The 18821-nt window shown below is 39.6% G+C and overlaps 1 protein-coding gene across 1 annotated transcript; it reads right to left on the reverse strand.

The window, feature by feature from the left end:
• Positions 1-15014: 15014 nt before the first annotated feature.
• On the reverse strand, positions 15015-16199 carry LOC131680810 (uncharacterized). Its single transcript, XM_058961519.1, has 2 exons — positions 15652-16199; positions 15015-15591 (listed from the first exon to the last, which is right to left on the reverse strand). Exons 1-2 carry the CDS (start codon positions 15966-15968, stop codon positions 15015-15017), a joined length of 894 nt encoding a protein of 297 aa, XP_058817502.1. The 5' UTR covers positions 15969-16199.
• Positions 16200-18821: the final 2622 nt, after the last annotated feature.

An 18821-nucleotide genomic window follows, 5' to 3' on the forward strand; every position in this document is an offset into this window, starting at 1 on the left:
ATCGTGACAAAAAGCAAAACAAGTCTGCCAGTGAACGATCGCGGAAGCTGTGCATGAAGATGCTGACGAAATTTAATTGTGTGGTACTGGGTGATAAAACTTATGTCTAAGCAGACTTTAAACAGCTTTCTTGAAAGGAAAATATGCGTCGACTAGAAGAGGAAAAATGGCAGAGATTTTCAAACACATTAAGCTGGCAGGTCATCTATTCCAGTGGCTTGAAGAGCGACATTTACCTCGCAACCGAGACTATCAACCAGGAAATGAATGTGCAGGTGTGCCTGGAAAAAGTATGTTGGCTTTCCTCAAGCAACACAATTGTTCTGTTCGCAAAAAAGTGTTTTTTTTCACGCTCAAACTCTTACCGCTTCCTCAATTACGCCTAAATCGTTAAATTTGGGTCAATGACGTCTTCGTAGGAATTTGTGAACATTACAAGCCCTTTCATATGGTGTTGTGATTTTAATGACTAATCTCCCTAAAAGTGAGATATCATCTATCTTGCAAGTACATATACGAGGAGTATGTCTTCAGCAAAGTTGTAGAGGAAGCTTTTGCCAATAACTTTGCTGAAGACACAAAGGCTTCACCATTGATTTCTTTTGCGTGATATTTACTTTATCGTGGCTCGTAGTGATGACAATCAGATTTATTGAGTCTGTTTCTCCCTTCCAGGTGGTGATGGGCATTTTGAGACTGAATTGATTTTGCCACATCGATTTTTTTAATAAATAAAATCGACGTTGTCAAACATCGAACCGCCAAAGATTGTGTTAATTTTTTATATGGAAACAAGTTTTCCTACAGCCAGAGAACAACTCCCAGAAACAGCCCATATAAAATATATCAGCATTACGAACAGCCCAATCTGATGAAAGTTGTATTGGGACTGATCGTTCAAATATTATACATCTCTACGGTAGTGGGTTGACGATTCTTTGTGTGTTTTCATTTTGTAAGGTAAGGTTAGGAAAAACTGATCAATCCAGTTAGAAAAAAACTAGTCTGTTCGAAGATTTCGAGAGCCGAAAACTAACCAAAAATTTTCTTTCATGGCGATCAAAAAATCATCTGAAATTTTTTGTATATATCTAAGATTTGGGAAACTTGAACTTGCACCATGAACTTTAATGATGTAAGCGATACAAGTGCTTGGGATGTGTCTATGTACGGTCCCAATAAAAAAAAATTTCCTCAAATCTATGCGCAATCCCCTAGGAATCCCTCCTAAATATGCCAACGTCACGCTTAACCCAGAACAGATTTCATTACGCTAGTTGTGATAAATCTCTTCGCCCGTCCTGTCTACACGCTAATCGTTCGTTAGGAATCGCAATATTCTGCCACCTCATCACCGCTAAATCTCAGAGCAACATCATCAGAGGGGTTGTGCTACATTGCCGAGCGTCAGCAGCACCGACAACAACGAAAAGTAAGCGTCAAGTGCTGCTATCAAGTGACTCGCAACAGAAGATTAAAGAGGAATCACTGGTGTCCGGGCCACGTGAATTGAACCTTTGAATATTTACGGAAGCAGGGACGAGGAAATTCCAAATAAAATAGAGAAAATGGCTGTACATTTATTTATTATTAACAGACATAAATCACTTGGGCAGTCAGTTTGTTGTATCATTGGATGGAGCTCTGGATACTATATTGGCTTAGATCCAAGCAAAGAGCAACAATGCAATACAAGATTTAATTGCATTGTTGTTGAAGACGGGTTGGAGAATCGCTGAAGGAATTGGAAACTACTTACATACAACATTTCACTTGATAACCCGCAATACAAACAAACTGACATATACAATAAGTTGGGTCATTCCATACGCCACAAGCAAACATTTTAATAAGCTCGATTACTGAAATCAAATAAAAGCTAATAAAATAACCGAAAACAATTTGAAAGCAAATAATCCTCCCCTTCAACCTAACGAGTCATCTAATAAATCCCAAATAAACCAGTCCGTCCCCGTCCGTGAGGCCTGTTCGGATAGAGATGACAACAATATGTTTCTGATTTCCTCCCTCTTTTACGTTGGCTGTGAATGCTATCTAACGCAAAGCCAAAGCTACGTTGAAACCTTCAGCAGCTGAATTGGTCGACGAGCCAAGAATAGGGGTGAAAACGGGTGCACGTGGAGTTTGGATGAGACCATTATTAAAATATTTTGTCATCTCTTGAACTAAGCACTATAATTATTGGGATTTGACTAATTTGCAACTATAAATCATTTTCAGCAACAAGGCACTGGATGACAAATATTACATCATGCTCTGGTTTGTTATAAGACGGTAGGTACAGAAACATGTTCAGGGAATGTTGAGACATCAGAGAGTAGATTTTTCGAACACAGGAACGGTTAAGATCGAAATCTATTGGAAAAAATAGATCTGTTATGTATAGTGTATAGAAACTTTTGTGGCAGCACTGTTGTATAATACACTTTGTGCTGTAAATTACGGTCAATTTTTTTTTTCGTAAAGTATTCCGTTGGTCTCTGTCCGCACTGAGTGCCTATCGCCGACGCCAGAGAGGTGACTTCACAACCAGATATCGCTTCATCAACACATGGACCGGGACCAACGGCTCTACTTCCCTTGCGAAGAAAGATGTGACAGAGAAGTTTCACCTCAGAAAATCTCAACGACCTCGGAGAAAATTTAAAGAGACCCACTGGGCTGAGTGACAGTCACGCTCACCGCACAGTAACCGGAGGCCGGATAAAAACTAAAAAAGTTATGTTTTAAATATTGATATTTTTTATCTTTCTTAAATTACTTATGTTTTGAATACCTATAACTATATTCTCCAAATTTTGTGTCTAGAGAATGAGAATTATATTTTTAATGGCTTTTTTAACCCTTTATAAGCCAGTGACAACAATATTGCCACCTTTTCGTTTCGTTCGTAACGCAGGAATATGAAGTAATAAGTGTTCTAATCTTATGAAATCTATTTGTTAGGAGTCTCGCAAGTCTTCTTATTGCTTTTTATTGAACTACATTAAAAAAATTCAGATTTGTGAAGTTTTTTGAAAAAACACGGCGATTTCCTTCTGAACAAGAAAATCAGCTCGATTTTGATAAAAAAAACTCTACACCCTATAAGTTGGTGATGCAAATTTGTAAAAACAACTATTTTTTATCCGAAAACGTTGTTTTTGAGTCGCAAAAATTACAAAGATAAAAATAAAATGAATCTAAATAGGTGACAATAGAGTAACAGACTAACAGACGTAACACTATGAGTACATTCCCTCAAAAACATCGATCCGACCAGTGTATGTAAGGAGAGTGAAGACAACTGTCATGATTATCCGTCAGTGATATCCCAAACGAACAAATGACCTGTCAAAATACATGAATTTGACTCGTTTGGCATGACACTGACAAATAATAATTGTTCCAACTTTGACAGTGTCGTCACTCTCCTTACATACTCTGGATCCGACTATTTTCCCAGAACACTAGCTCCACCTTTTATTCACGGTCTCGAATACTCATTTGCTGGTGGGTTACCCCTCAGGTTTGGGTACAATTTTTCACTAGTGGTCTATCCCTCATATGCTTGTTCATATGTCTGTGGCGCCATAATTGCAAATGTGACCACAGTCCGTACTACAAATATATTTAAAATGACCGTTCAAGTGGGCGAAGCATTGTTTTCGAGTGTTATGTCTGTTAGTATGTGATATAGTTGCCACCGTCCGTTAAGAAACGTCAGTCTTCCTAATGTTTGATGCACTTCAAACGGGATCGGTGCAAATATAAAGACAAATCGAGAAATTCACAGATAAGTGAAGGTGGTTTACTGCTCACTACCTGATTAACAATAAATCACCCTTGGATAAAGAGGATAAATTGAAAAATGAGACCACAGATTACAGACATACAGTCCAGAAAGGAATTTATTTAAAAATTGTTGTAAAGTTTTTACATGGGTGCGTTTCGACTTCGTCTCATCAGAAACCGACACTAACTTTTTGTCGGAATGAATCAGCGCCGACTTGACGCAAATCCCTAAAACTAAAACACACTTTGTGTTTCACTCGAACGCCTGGTCAAACGTGATGTCCCGTCCGAGTAGTAGTTCTGTTTATGCCGATAAGTCACAGTGATGCCGAAACTTGTCTTGGCTTAACAGGCCTATGTGAAAGCACTTTGCTATATTTAACCCTAAGGAGAAAAATTGGGCAAACACCAAAATTTCTCACATGGACGAAAATTATTGGTAAAACCAGTCTTTGCACTTGAAGGGTACAAATCCTTACTTTTTACATGGGTGCGTTTCGATTTCATCTCATCAGAAACCGACACTAACTTTTTGTCGGAATAGATTAGCGCCGGCTTGACGCAAATCCCTAAAACTAAAAACTTTGTGTTTCAATCTAACAAGAAAAGTAGTTATAAAAACGCGTAGGTCATTGAGTTCATCATCTCTGGATCGTTTAGCGTCTCGGCATGTAACGATATTTACAGCAGACCTCAGCAAGTTGGATATGCCACGAATCCGCACTATCACGAGCCACAGGCAGCGGTGTCTGTTGAAGATTTCTTCTCGATAACAGACATTGTCCCAATTTGTTGAGCTGAGTTGATTGATACAAAAGAATAGGCCCTCCAGACCTGAGAAAAGATCTTCAAAGTTTGAGGGTTGCTATACCCTTCTTTTGTAAGAAGCGAATAAAATTGACCCCCCTCCCTCCCTTAAAAATGTCCTACACACGGGCCTGGAGGTAAAAATAGTTAAACTAGAAATTACAAAAATAGTTACATAAAAACGGGCATGACGGCGGCTAGTATAAGCTTTAGTTTGGGTTTCTTTCTATACTATCCTTCAGAAATAGAGTTTCATGTAATGTTTTTACCGGGCGGTGGTAACTATATTGCCACATTTTCCACATTGTTTTTATTGCGAAATAAATGTAAATATATTCGAAACTAAGTGAACGAACCGCGTTTCTATTAATATATCATTTATGATTAGCTTCAAACTCTGGGCCTTATAAAGGGTTAAACGTCGCTATGTACCTAAGGCAATTTTAATGATTTTTTTTTTCAAAATCGCAGTATATTTGTTATTTTGATCTGATTTGACCACTTGTTTCGATTTAAAGAGAATTTAGCGAACTTTGTTTATCATATTATCGTGTTCGCCAAATTTGATTCGAACTGTTAGCACAGACTAACAGACATTACACTCAAAAACAAAGCTTCGCCCGCTTTAACGGTCATTTTAAAAATATTTGTAGTTGGGACTGTGGCCACATTTAAAATTATGGCGCCACTGACATGTGAACAAGCATATGGGGGATAGACCACTAGTGATAAATTGTTCCCAAACCTGAGGGGTAACCCAGCAGTAAATGAGTGTTTGGGACTGCGAATAAAAGGTGGAGCTAGTGTTCTGGGAAAATTGTCGGATCTATGTTTTTTGAGGGAATTCCCTCATATTGTTATGACTGATAGTCTGTGCTATTAGTTATATTTACAAACATGTTTTGAGTAGTCTGATAACAAATTCTTTTTTTACAACTGTATTCTGTATAATCAGGTGAAACAGTTCGGAACTATCACATATTGTACACTCTATGGGAAATCATCTCAACTTTTCGAATTTCAAGCACAGACTAACAGACATAACACAATGAGGGAATTCCCTCAAAAAACATCGATCCGACAATTTTCCCAGAACACTAGCTCCACCTTTTATTCACAGTCCCAAACACTCATTTACTGCTGGGTTACCCCTCAGGTTTGGGAACAATTTTTCACTAGTGGTCTATCCCCCATGTGCTTGTTCATATGTCAGTGGCGCCATAATTTCAAATGTGGCCACAGTCCCAACTACAAATATATTTAAAATGACCGTTAAAGCGGGCGAAGCTTTGTTTTTGAGTGTTATGTCTGTTAGTCTGTGTTTCAAGGTCTTGTTGTTTGGTCTATGTTTGCTGGTATGGAGGCGCATGTTAATTAGCGCCAAGTGAATCAAACGTAAACAACACTTTGTATAGAGTTTTAGTTTAATCCAATTATTATGTTATTATAGATATATTACTACTCAACTGAAAAAGATCTATCATAAAAGGTTCATTAAAAATGTATTCAGCACCCCAAAGTTAGCTTAACATGTGATTTTCAGCTAGATTAAGCAACATTTTTGGTTTTGTCTTTGTTTCATTCGAAAACCCGCCATGTAAATTGATTAATTTTTTTTTAAGAAAGCATTTTGGATTCAGCAAATTTTGTTTGTGTTTTGAATATACAATCATTGATCTCTTCCGAGAATCGAACGTCATCTCTTTGTGGATTTCAGTTTTTTAATTGTTCCCATTATCCTGATAGGAGGATTTAGATTTTTCCTTCCATCAACAATTTCTGTAATTGGCATGTTCCCGCAATATAACGACCATAACATTTTTCATATATCCTGATCCTGTGTAATAACAGCGTAAGGTTATTGTAGTATGTGCACTTTTCCTGCCCAACAGCATACGAATTGAAATGGAATAGGGTGGCAAGAATAGCCAATGGAATGCTTTTGATCTGTTTTTTTACACAACTCCGTGAAATATCTGCTGATAATGCACGACTTATATTGCCCGATTTGCTCGACAGGACGGCGATGGTGTGCCGAGTACCGACCACGTTTATTTTTGTTTTTTATTGGTTTTTATTTTACATCATCATATGGGTAGGGAAATTTGTTCGCCGAAGTATAATGTATGTACCTACCTTCACCAGTAAACATCATGATTTCGGTAGGTAGTAGGAGTGGGTTGGTTTAGTGACGGTGGATATTTCTTTCATACGCCCACAGGGCGGAATGGAGGAAGGAAGCAAGAATCAACCGTAGAAACGAATTTGAAAAAGTTTTTCTGCGATGTTGAAAAAGCTGTAATCATATTTTCATTTTCGTGAAGCCGAATATCTCAACTTTCATCCGTTTTGAATTATGGTTTATTACTCTTCATTTGTTTTAATTATTTTGCGATATGCACACCGCGGAATGCTTTGTATCAAATTGATTACCTCTGGCTCACACTGATAAACGGTAAATATCTATACTGACCATAATAACAAGTTAGCCCCATATGTTCTTCAGATATTGGGAAGGCTTTGTAAAATTCGAAATATTTTTTTTTCATGTCTATTTCTAATTCTACTTCTATTTTCAGATAAATCAGTAAAAAACGTTTTATGAAAATACGACAAAATGTTAACATAACTGCGGAACGATAACTTTTGTCTTTTTATTTAGAAACGGCTCATTGCGGTAGCTTAACTGGGCAGTGGAGCAAAACGGTAATAATACAAAAAAAAAAAATAAAAACTGAAATAATTATTATCTAAAGGAAAACTACTTACAATATTGATTTGCATTAGTAATATAAACACAGAGAAGTGGTATAAATTATTGCCAATGTCAATAAATGTTATGGACTTATTGTGTCAGTTTTGTGATTTATGGGAAGTTTCGTTCCACACTCCGGTGTAAGAAAACAACGAGCTCCCAAAAACACTTGATTCAATTTTCTTTAATTTTATTATGTTTGAATATATTCATTTGGTAGACAGTTATTTTTGCGATGTTGGAATATTGTCCATCGCAAGCAGGGCTTGGATTGTGAAGCTTCAAATGAACGAATATAGTGATTTCCCCCTTGCATGAGAGCACTCAATCTCATGCGTAAATGAGAACCTATGCCTGACGCAAACAGCTAAACGTGAGAAAGCTGAGTACTTGAATGAGCTTACCCTCCCGGCGAGAGGCAACTCATGCCTTCCCCAAAACAGATGCATGACGAAATAAACATACTCAAAACTGAAAAGTTACGTCTCTCTTGCATCGAATCTGCGCTGTCCGATGACACTCTTCATGAATACACTTGCACGTTGAACTGGTATACGACGAATGCTTCATTATCGTTAGTTTATAATGAGAATGAGGCATGCTGCTTCACGCCTTACTACACGGGATGAAGCAAACATTTTTTTACCATTTTGACTGGTGAAAATACGGGAATGAAAAGCGTTCGTACAAGAACAGAATTTTGGCGCGTCCGGGCGGTAGAAGCATTGGACTTTCGGCATTGGTGGCATTAATCGGCGCATAGACAAACCGTTTACTAACTCAGCTGCCACATTTACACCTGCCTACCCCTAAAAATGGTAAGATTTTTTAACGGTCGTAAATATTCGTGGAAGCGCCATTCTGAAACATTAATTTTTACATTCTACTTTTTATAGTAAGGAGATACGTGTTTCATTTTTTTGCTATGCTCAAAACAAAAATTATTGGCAAAATCGTGAAAAATAAAAGTGAAAAAATAACAAGTGCTATAAAAAACTCAAGGTTCCTATTTTATGGAATGATTTTTGTTTTGGGTAAAAACGCAGATATTTTCAAAACGCTTACCACTTTTATGCTAAATGAGCGTACGAAGCTTCAGCGGCTCGCGTCGGCGCACGCCACGCCACGGCAAAGATAATGCACAATACCCAAATCGGCAGCAATTTTTTAACACATTATTTTTGCTTCTAAGGGAGTTTCCCCAATAAAGATATCATAACATGATTCCATTACAAAAAAAATTAAAAATGATGGTCTGAATTGCCTCCTAGGGAGGCCCGAACTAATCCTACATCGTAAAAGGATGGAAAAACATAGAATTTTGAAAATCGTCGCCTTGCGCTGCCATGGAGTGGTACAAATCAATTTTTATAGCTCCGAAATGTACCAATAAACCAATAAATACATCTATCCACCTAAAGTCCTTTTGATTTGATTAGGTAAGTCCGAATAGCACCGGGTTCCCCTACGAATCGGCGAGATTTTTTTCTAAATAATGAATTTATATTATTTAGAGAAAATATGTTATGCGTTATATGAATTACCAATACAGTGAAAACCAAATTTTATCAAACCCCAATTTGCTCCCGACTTTGTCAGCCTAATAAAAAGGCGTTTGATGGACTTTATCAGACGAAACAAGTCAAATCCGAGTAAATCCTTTTGAGCATTTTTTTATCATAAATATACAAAATATGCAAAAACAAAAACATTTTTTTAAATTTTGCGCTGGAAAACTCCCTTTAGGAAATCCCTACTAAATAATCAGAAAGGATAATGAGACCATGTTTAGGGACTAAAGAAAAATACTTTAACAGCCTTGGGTTATTAAAAAGAAGGAAAAAAATATGTACCAATTTTATCAATTTCCTCATAACGTACACCAGTGGGCTGATAAAAACGGGTCACTGTATACATTCATTGTGTAACATAATCTGTCCTAGCATTTGAACCAGATGCGCAGAAAAAAATATGTAAAATATAGCTAAAATTTTGCATCATATCGACGAAAAAACAAATTCATAGGATTCTCTTCAAAAATGTTATTTATTTTAAAGTTATGAATTATTTTGAACGTTGAGAGAGTTCGTGCATACAAAAAGCTTGAAAATCTAGAAAGGTTTCAATGGCTCTACGATTTAATCCTAGATAGATAAATACTAGATTGAAATGACGCTGTCAGATAAATAGTAAACAAACGTTAGAGATGGCGAGTCTTTGTACTAGAGGGATTCAGCTTTTTTAGATTTGGTGGGTGGAGAGATTGAGTTATGTTAGAACAGTTTTAGTTTTGATTTGCTTTCAAAAAGTTGCGAAACTAATCTATAAAGATTCTGGCTAGTAAAGCCAAAAGTAAATAATTTGACATACATTTTAGTCTTCATAGAAGGTGAATCAATCGGTTTTTTTTGTCAAATTTGGGAAAACTAACTCAATTTTTAAAATTTGGATGTAACACCTTTTATAATTTAAAAATCTGGAATAATGAAAGGTTTGTCGTTTTGTCTAGAAACTGCAAAAAACTCTGTTTCGTATCCTCGCTAAAATTTCTAAAAGCTGAACGCAAAATTTTAGCAACCGTCGCTCTCGAAAATCGTTCATTGAATGAAGCAATATCCCTCCTTTACCAAGCTACCCGACTTCCGGCTAGGACTTTGCGTTTTATGTTGCGTTTCCCCTACTCTTTTTTTGCCCTTCAGAAATATTTCATGTATGACAAATACACGCAAATAGATTCAGCGTAGTACACTGTACACGTTAATCAAATAATATAATTTCTTGGGATATACACATATAATACTTTTACTGTCAATAAATTGCTAATATAGTTTTTAGTTATATGCCCACGAAAAGAAATTTAATTTTTTTTTTAATGCTAATTTTGGAGTAACTACCCTGATACCTGTTAATGTTATTTTCCTTAGTGTTTCTAATGGATGCCTTATCACATGACACCGAAGATTTATTAGAACGCTATCATTATAATTGTTAAATAAGTTTATTTATGTTAAATAATATTCAATAATATTTTCATTAATACTTTTTTTTATTATTCTTTAATGCCAATGGATTCACTACACTCTGGATGTGCCAAATAAATCTGCCATAATGGCATCCCTGAGTGCAACCGGAACGGAAACAATCAAATCTCCAGCAGAGTGCTATTATCTCAAACAGTTTTGTTGTGAACATTAAAACTGGTATACTTAAATTCGTTGAATTGGGGAAAACAACTTCGAGTCAAGTACAGTAAGATTCCGTTTTTGGCACGTTCCGTTTTTGGCATGCTCCATTTTTGGCAACAAATCGGTTCCGTTTATGGCAACATTATTATTGTTCATAGTAAATCTTTTAAAAAATGCTCAATAATCATTTTGTTGTAATAATGGATATCGCTTTTGACTTTATTTCCAATCATAGGAGTCATATTTACTATATTTCATGGGGGCGGGCATGGCGAATAAAGTTTAATTTGTTGATTTTTTCTATTATTTCATTCCATTTCACATATTCTTATATAATTAATGTTCTTGTAACATTTATGATGTCTCAAATTGAAAATAATAGCTTTTAAGGTAAGGTTCCATTTTTGGCACCATTCCAGTTTTGGCAACTGAAAAAAAATATTGTTGCCAAAAACGGAACCTTACTGTAACGAGGCAAGGACAAGCTCTGGAGCTGTTCAGTTCTAGATTCATAATTTTGACTAAAAATTCTGAAACTAAAACTTACTCTTCACAGTAGCAGTTTGATAGGGTGTTATTTTCAGTTTAAAATTCATGCCACGTCATGTCTTACTGGACTCTAATTTTTTTTCCCAAGTTCATCTAGGCTGAGTATCTGTGCTTTTCTATGTATGTATTTGAAAATACAGTATGGGCATGTTCAGAAGTGTTTCAGTTCTAGACTCATAATTTTGACAAATTGAAAAATATAAAGCTAATACTTTCTTCCCCCCAGCAGTTTTTGCGGGTGTTCTAGTTAGTTTAAAATTCGTGTCTCGCCATGTCTTCAGTTTTCCAGTAGAATTTAAATTTGTGTTTCCTCAGTCCCTCGGGTCTACGTATCTGTGCTTAATACTCTCTATGTGCTTAAAACACAATTAAAGCCTGTTTTAAAATCAACAACAAATAGAACGGCGTGGAACAGCAGTTTTTAAAAAACAAAGCGAAACGAATAAGATATATCTAACCTGAAGATTGCTTACCAAAGCTCATTAGTTAAAGTGGAACATTCGGTATTTGATATATTAAAATTCATTCGCGAATTGAACGCTCTTGAAAAAAGTTACATTTTCAATATCACCGTCAACCGTCCGATTGGTTCAATAGATATTGTTCCGTTTATGTACACCATGAAACAATTTTGTTTTTAAAACACTCTCGGAGATTCACGGTCACTTACTCAATTTGAAATAGTTTTCAATGAAAATTAATGAACATATTACATAAATGTTGCATTAAAATATGTAAGTTTACTGAACATCCTAGCACTCTGAATCGCCAGAAAAAGTGTTAAAAGCAGTTCTATTTTAGACGAGCATACTTTAAGTCCTATCTCTCCCCTCCCCCTACTACAACTACAACAATTGAGACTTCATTTGTAATCAGCGACCTAAAATTACCAGATTTTACCCAAGTAAAGTTATACATACAGGTTCAAAATCAGGGATAAAATCGCTTGCGAAATGTGCCCTTTCGAATAACAATCTGATGGATGTTTTGTGCTAGACCAACGCAATCTCATGAAAATGGGAGAGAGCTGAGCTGTACAGTAGGCCTCTCTTACCGGCAAAAAATTCTCTGAATGATGTTGCTTCACGGCTCAATAGCGCCTGCGAAGCATTGCACAGCAGATGGCTTCAAAGGAATAAATATTCATCATATATACACATTCACGAAGGTAAAAAATAGCCGAATACAGACTACACACGATGGGTGGATTTGAGAGAAGCGGTAAGCATGCATACACTCGTGAGTGTTTGAGAGAATGAACTATGCCTGTTTCTATTCAGTGCTTCGATTTCCAAGCCCCGATCGCAAGTCATTTATTTACATTTGTGACACATTTACATTTATTTATTTATCGCACGCATCAACAGGCCGCACTCGGCCCCAATGATGGAAACTTAAACTAATTACATTTAAAAAACTGCAGGAATCGCTTTCTTAAAGATATCCGAGACAAATGAAAGTCGAACAGGTGCGACACATGATTGAAGAGGCGTTGTAGTCCCGTGATAGCGGCATTAGCTGTTTGAATAGTTCGTCGAAACGGCACTCTCAGAAGAACGTTTCCGCGTAACGTTCTGGACCTTGCTTGGATGTTGACTCGCTCTAGTAAATCTGGAGAATCGATGCGTCCTGACAGAAGATCAGAGATGAATAAGGCTCTTGCAGTTTCTCTACGGCGCTGAAGGGTATCGAGCTGGATGAGTTGACACTGACTCTCGTAGCTTGGTAGACGAAAAGGATCGCGCCAAGGCAGGCGTCGAAGAGCATACCGTATAAATTTTCGTTGAACGCCTTCAATTCGATCGCTGCTGTTCATGTAATTCGGGTTCCAGACTGCCGAACAATACTCCAGCGTGGAGCGCACTAAAGAGCAGTAGAGGCTTTTGAGACAATAAATGTCTGTGAAGGATTTAGCCGTACGGAAGATGAAGCCCAGGCTTCGCGATGCTTTACCAACAACATACGAAATGTGATTCTTAAATGTAAGTTTCGAATCTAACAGCACTCCAAGATCCTTAATGCAGCTCACCCGGGAAACAAGAGCTCCAGACAAGTTATATTCAAACTCAATGGGATCTTTTTTTCTGGAGAACGATATCACAGAACATTTCGCCGGATTCAGATTCATTCGGTTGTTTTCACACCATCTGCTGAAAGTGTCAAATTGCTGCTGCAAATAAAGTGCGTCCGTTCGGCTCTTAATTCTGTTGAAAATTTTCAGGTCATCTGCATACGACAACCGTGGCCCTTTCAGCTGATAGTTTACATCGTTGAAATAGAGAGTGAATATCAAAGGTCCGAGATGACTTCCTTGCGGAATTCCAGACGTTGCGGAGAATAGTTTGGAGTATGCATCACCTATGTTCACACTGAGTTGACGGCCAACGAGATAGGATTGGAACCATCGCAGGAGTGATCCACTGAAGCCAAGTTTTTCCAATTTAGCGGTTGCGATATCGTGATTGATTTTGTCAAAAGCTGCAGATAAGTCAGTATATATAACATCAGTTTGTTGATTCGCATCGAACCCTTCGGACACAAAAGAGGTTAGAGATAGTAGATTCGTCGACGTCGATCGATACGGCATGAATCCATGTTGGTCTTTAGAAATATATTCCTTACAGTGAAAAAACACTGACTCCACCACGACTAACTCAAAGAGCTTGGAAATGGCACAGAGCGCAGAAATTCCTCTATAATTGTCAATGTTCCTCTTATCACCTTTTTTGTGGACAGGAAAGATGAAAGCTGCTTTCCACAATTGAGGAAAAATCGCGGTTGTCAGTGACATTTTGAATAGTTGACAGAGTGGTTCCACCAAACCAGATATACACTTTTTTAAAAACACAGCAGGGACACCATCTGGCCCGGGAGATGACGATGCTTTAAGCTTGGATGCTGCTGATACAATATCCGAGTGCTCTACACGAATCTCATTCACTGACCGTTCGAGTTGGGCCACGCCGCTAGCTGCAACGTCTATCTGCTGCGAGGACAATGTCTCACTGACGAACACACTCGCAAATTTAGAGGCGAACAATTTGCATATGGCTTGTGAATCATGACCAGCTTCGCCATTTAAAAACATTGCAGAAGGCAAGCCGGTTTCTTTCCGCTGGTCATTGACGTATCTCCAAAACGATTTAGGATCCGACTTAAGCTTACGTTGCATTTTTCGTTGATAGTTTGAAAAACAAAAACTGTTCAGTTTTTTAAAATCGTTGTTGAGCCTTACATAATAAGCTCTCAGTGACAAGGTACGGCGTTTGGTAAACTTTCGTAATGCTGCTCTTTTTGCAGTTTTTAGCTGACGTAACTCGGCTGTCTGCCAGGGGAATTGATCACTTCGTTGATTACACTTTGGGACATGACGATCGATAAGGTAGCTCTTTATATGGCAGAACGTTTCAGCGGCGGAGTTCACATCATCCTTGCTTAGCACAGAATCCCAGTTAATGCTTTGTAAAATATTCAGAATGCTGCTATAGTCGGCTCGCTTATAATTGTAACACACGGTGGGCGCGTGGCTCGAAAACTTCATAGGCGGTACGTCCTGGAGTGTAAGATGTAGAGGCGGATGGTGGCGAACATACTTTACTAGCGGGGCGAGGGCGGTGGAAATATGCGGCGATTGATCTCTGGCATTAACGAAGCATAGATCTAAAATCCGGTCGTTCTCGTTCGTTGTGCTGTTAATCTGCAGAAGTGTAGCCGTGCTATAGCCATCCAGAAGAGTAATGCTGCCAGGATGAAAAACAGATTCGTCTGGGTCGGGTTGTAGAAATCCGTTATGAATGGAACGCCACTTTATTGTAGAAAGGTTGAAATCGCCGAGGATCATGATTTCGTCAGTGGGTTGCGCCATCGCAGCAACAGAAGTCAATGATTCAGAATGAGAATCAACTAGTGCAGAGTCGCGAATTTTATCGGGAGGGAAATAAACCACACATATATATATATATATATAATGTTCGATTTCCCAATTTTATCGCTGCCCATACTTGTTCGATGCTGCTCCAAGCATCATTTGTTATGTGTTGAACTTTAATTCCACAACGCACAGCGAGCAAAACACCGCCTCCGGAGGATTTGTGGCTGTTGAGAGGACTCCGATCACATCTGAGAACCTCGTAGTCCGAGCAAATCACCTGGCTGGAAAGGGTCTGCTCATTTAGCCATGTTTCTGTCAATGCGATAATGTCGTAACAGCAGTCCGAGGTAGCTAGGCGATAGGTATTTGCACAGGAATTCATGCCACCCACATTTTGATAGTATAAATGGATGGGCGACGGTATTAGGCACGGAAGGCTGACCGGCACTCCTTGATTCCGTCGTCTGGAATGCACACCGGGGCGACTGGAATGACTGCTAACAGCAGAAGGCGCGGGTGAACTGCATGAATTGGTAGCACCCGTGATGGAAGTTGGAGTGCTCCTCAGGAGGTTTCCAGCTGACGGCTGACATCGTTGACTTATTAATTGACAGTCGGAAGCATTCGAGCTAGAACAAGCAGTTCCATCAGGAAAAACAATTGAATCATCAAAATTATTTTTAAAATACTTGCCAAAGAGGGCAATTTGGAAGTCCCCCTCTCCATTCCCAGACACAGGGCCGGGACGACTGAAGATACTGCTGACTGCGAGAGGCACGACTGTGCTGGGAGGATTGGGGGATTCCATATTGCTTTCTACGGTGCGTCCCGGTTGCCGTTGATCAACAGGCGAATTGTCGGTGCGTAGTCTAAAATAACTGCTATTTGCGATGGATTTATCCCAGTCGAGGTGTTTTCCGAAACCCCTGCTTCCCGTCATTAGTACGTTCTTGCCGAAAGTCGATGAACTCGCGGAAATACATCCCATCCGGCCAAGTTTCGGCATTGAGGGCCATTTCACGAAGTTTAGGGTCAACACCAATTTTGAAAGAAATGAAATTAAGCCCGCTCAAATTTGCGTCTTTTTTCACTAACTTCTTCACTTCGACCGGATCGTCCGTTGAAAGGCACTCCTTAACCATAGCACCAACCTCGTCTTCAGAAACGGTGGTGGCAATTCGCGACAAATAAATCCAGCATTTACTAGTAGCGGGTTGAACAGTGATTGTGGGTACCTTTGCTACATCACCCTTTTTCTTGCTACACGTTAGGCTGGGGACATCGGATTTAGAAAGAGATTTATCATCCTCGGTCTCGCGAGCACGTTTGGCTCCAGCTCTATTTGGAACGGGCCATGAAATGGGAGTTGCGGGCAATGTCGTTGCGGATTCCACTGATTTTCTGGTTTTCTCCATTTCAGCCTTTAATGCTTCAAGCGCTGTTTTATGTGTCGGTCAGCAAACGGAACGCTTCGCTCAATGCTGTAAAAGCTGCATTCACTGCGGAGGATTTCATCAAATCCACACAGCTGTCGCAGAGCCAGAATATATTCGCTGAGTCGTTAATCATGTCCAATTTTGGACGAGTGAGCGTTGAACACGATAGATGCATGATTCTGTCGCAGAATCCTTGGCATTTCAGCTGATTCAAAGTGGTTACCGGCTCGGAGCACTGCAGGCAGATCGAATCCATTGCGAATCGCCTACAGGTTTCCCGATATGCATCCACGGTTTCACCACAAGGATTCTATCACTACCGACGACACTTTGGGAGAACAAAATGTTTGTCAATTGTCACCGCACAACCAAGAATCACAAATTATGAGTCAATTGATCAATAACTGCAGCTTAGGCGAGGGCACAAACTCTATTCTAAATGAAAAATCACTGAATACACAAAAAACGATCCAAAATACGCGAACAAAAATAAACAAACTGATTCACAACAGTGCTACCAGAAAATGATTCAAGGTATCAAAAACAAAAATTTGGACCACTGTTGAGCGAAACTGGACCATATTAGGACGTGTTTCAAAATGATTGAAGTTTTATATGGGAAATACATGTAATTTCGTTAATTTTTTATGAAAATTCATTTTTTTTAAGAAGATCGAAAAAATGTAAAACTTGGTAGAGTTCGAGCACATGAAGTGAACATTTCGCTTCGCTTTGGTAATTATATTTTTGAATGATTTCAAAACCCCCTTTTCCCCATCGTAGCATTTCATCAAACAAACTCTCCCCCCCCCCACACTCACACACAAACATGGGGACAGGAAGAACAGGAGTCTAGGGGTTTAACGAACCCCCTCCCCACCCAAGTAACAATTGAAGTTTTATAGCACGCTACAAGTGCATTCTAAGTTTTATCAGTGGCTATAAAACTATCATAAAACCACAATTGTTACTAGGGCACGGCCCTACTGCGACTTGGGGAGTCTTGCTAGGATATGGTGGGGTTTGGACTGGGCTCTTCTAGGCCTCTAAACAAGCCACAATCCACAATCAGCTCCGACGAAGCGAGTGTGTTCCGCTTCTGCTAAGATCCTAAGATTCCAATAATCTAAGATCTTGGCAATAAAAGCACTCTAGCCCAACCGGAGTGCCAACCGGCACATCAGGATCGACGCCAGTAACATCCTGATTATGGCATACTGGCCATGGCGAACGTCAACAGACAGGACACGGATCATGAATTGGATGACGACTTTGGGCTGTCAGGCGTGCTGTTCTACTCCCTGAGTGAGGAAGGATGACACCGACTTGAAATGGCGAGTGGGCTAACAGCATGGCTGCCTCCGTCCTAACAAAACTCTGGCAGGTCTCAGGGTACGTTCGAAACTCGTCATCATTTAGTTGGTGGTACGCGGTTCGGTTGGAGCATTCCCGATTTACCCCGATCCGGCTCTGAACACTACTCCCCATGAAGGATAGTGTCAATCCTAGCATGACCTCCCTGCTGCTAAGATTTTAGTAGTTTATGTGATCTCGAGTGACGAGTATGTGCAACGAGTGGAGAAAGCGGTCCGGAGTTGGGACCCAATAAAATGGAGCAAAACAAAGCAACCAACACATAAGGAGAAGGCGCGGCGAATCCGTTCGCCAGAGGTGGTTTGGCGAGGTCACCACTACCAATAGTAGCTGAAGCCATACAGCACGAGCAGGAGGAGGGGATGCAACAGAAATAGCAGCATCAGCAGCAACAAGAGCCAGAGCAGAGCGGAATGAGTTACACCCCACAGACTCCAAAAGTAGTGGCAGCGAAGTGCTTGGTCGAGGAGCTCCACAAGTTTGTGGACGCGAGAAACAATGTTCATAAGAACATTAATGAGATGGTCATTAAAAACCGGAAGGCGCTATTGTCTGCCGTGAAGGAGTGTGACACGACAACGCGGAGGCGGATGTAGCTGAGCGAGCATTGGCGTCGGCTAGGGCTACTATCCTCCTAGCCCCTCCGAAACAGGGTAAGGAGAAGCATATTGGAGTGGAGCACACGCCATTTCCCATAACTCGAAAGAAGACAAGATCCTCGCCAAAAGAAGAAAGGCAAGGCGAGCCAAAGAGGCAGGCACTCGAGGACGCTGTTGTTGCTGAAAGAAAGAACGCCACTCGACATGTAGAAAGCTGGAGTACCGTTGTAGGTCGGAAGGAGAAACATGGGAAACACCAAAAAAGAAGGAAGAGTGCAAAGGGGAGCAGAGGAGGAAACGAAAACCCTCGGCTCGTCAGAAGGCGCCGAAGGGAGAAGCCGTGCTCGTCAAAGCCAATGACGCGACGACGTATGCAGCGCTACTCAAGAAGGTCAGAGAGGACCCAGAGCTGATGGACTTGGGGAAAAACGTGGTAAGAGTCAGGCGTAC

This window comes from Topomyia yanbarensis, chromosome 2, assembly GCF_030247195.1.
Source record: "Topomyia yanbarensis strain Yona2022 chromosome 2, ASM3024719v1, whole genome shotgun sequence".
NCBI lineage: Eukaryota > Metazoa > Arthropoda > Insecta > Diptera > Culicidae > Topomyia > Topomyia yanbarensis.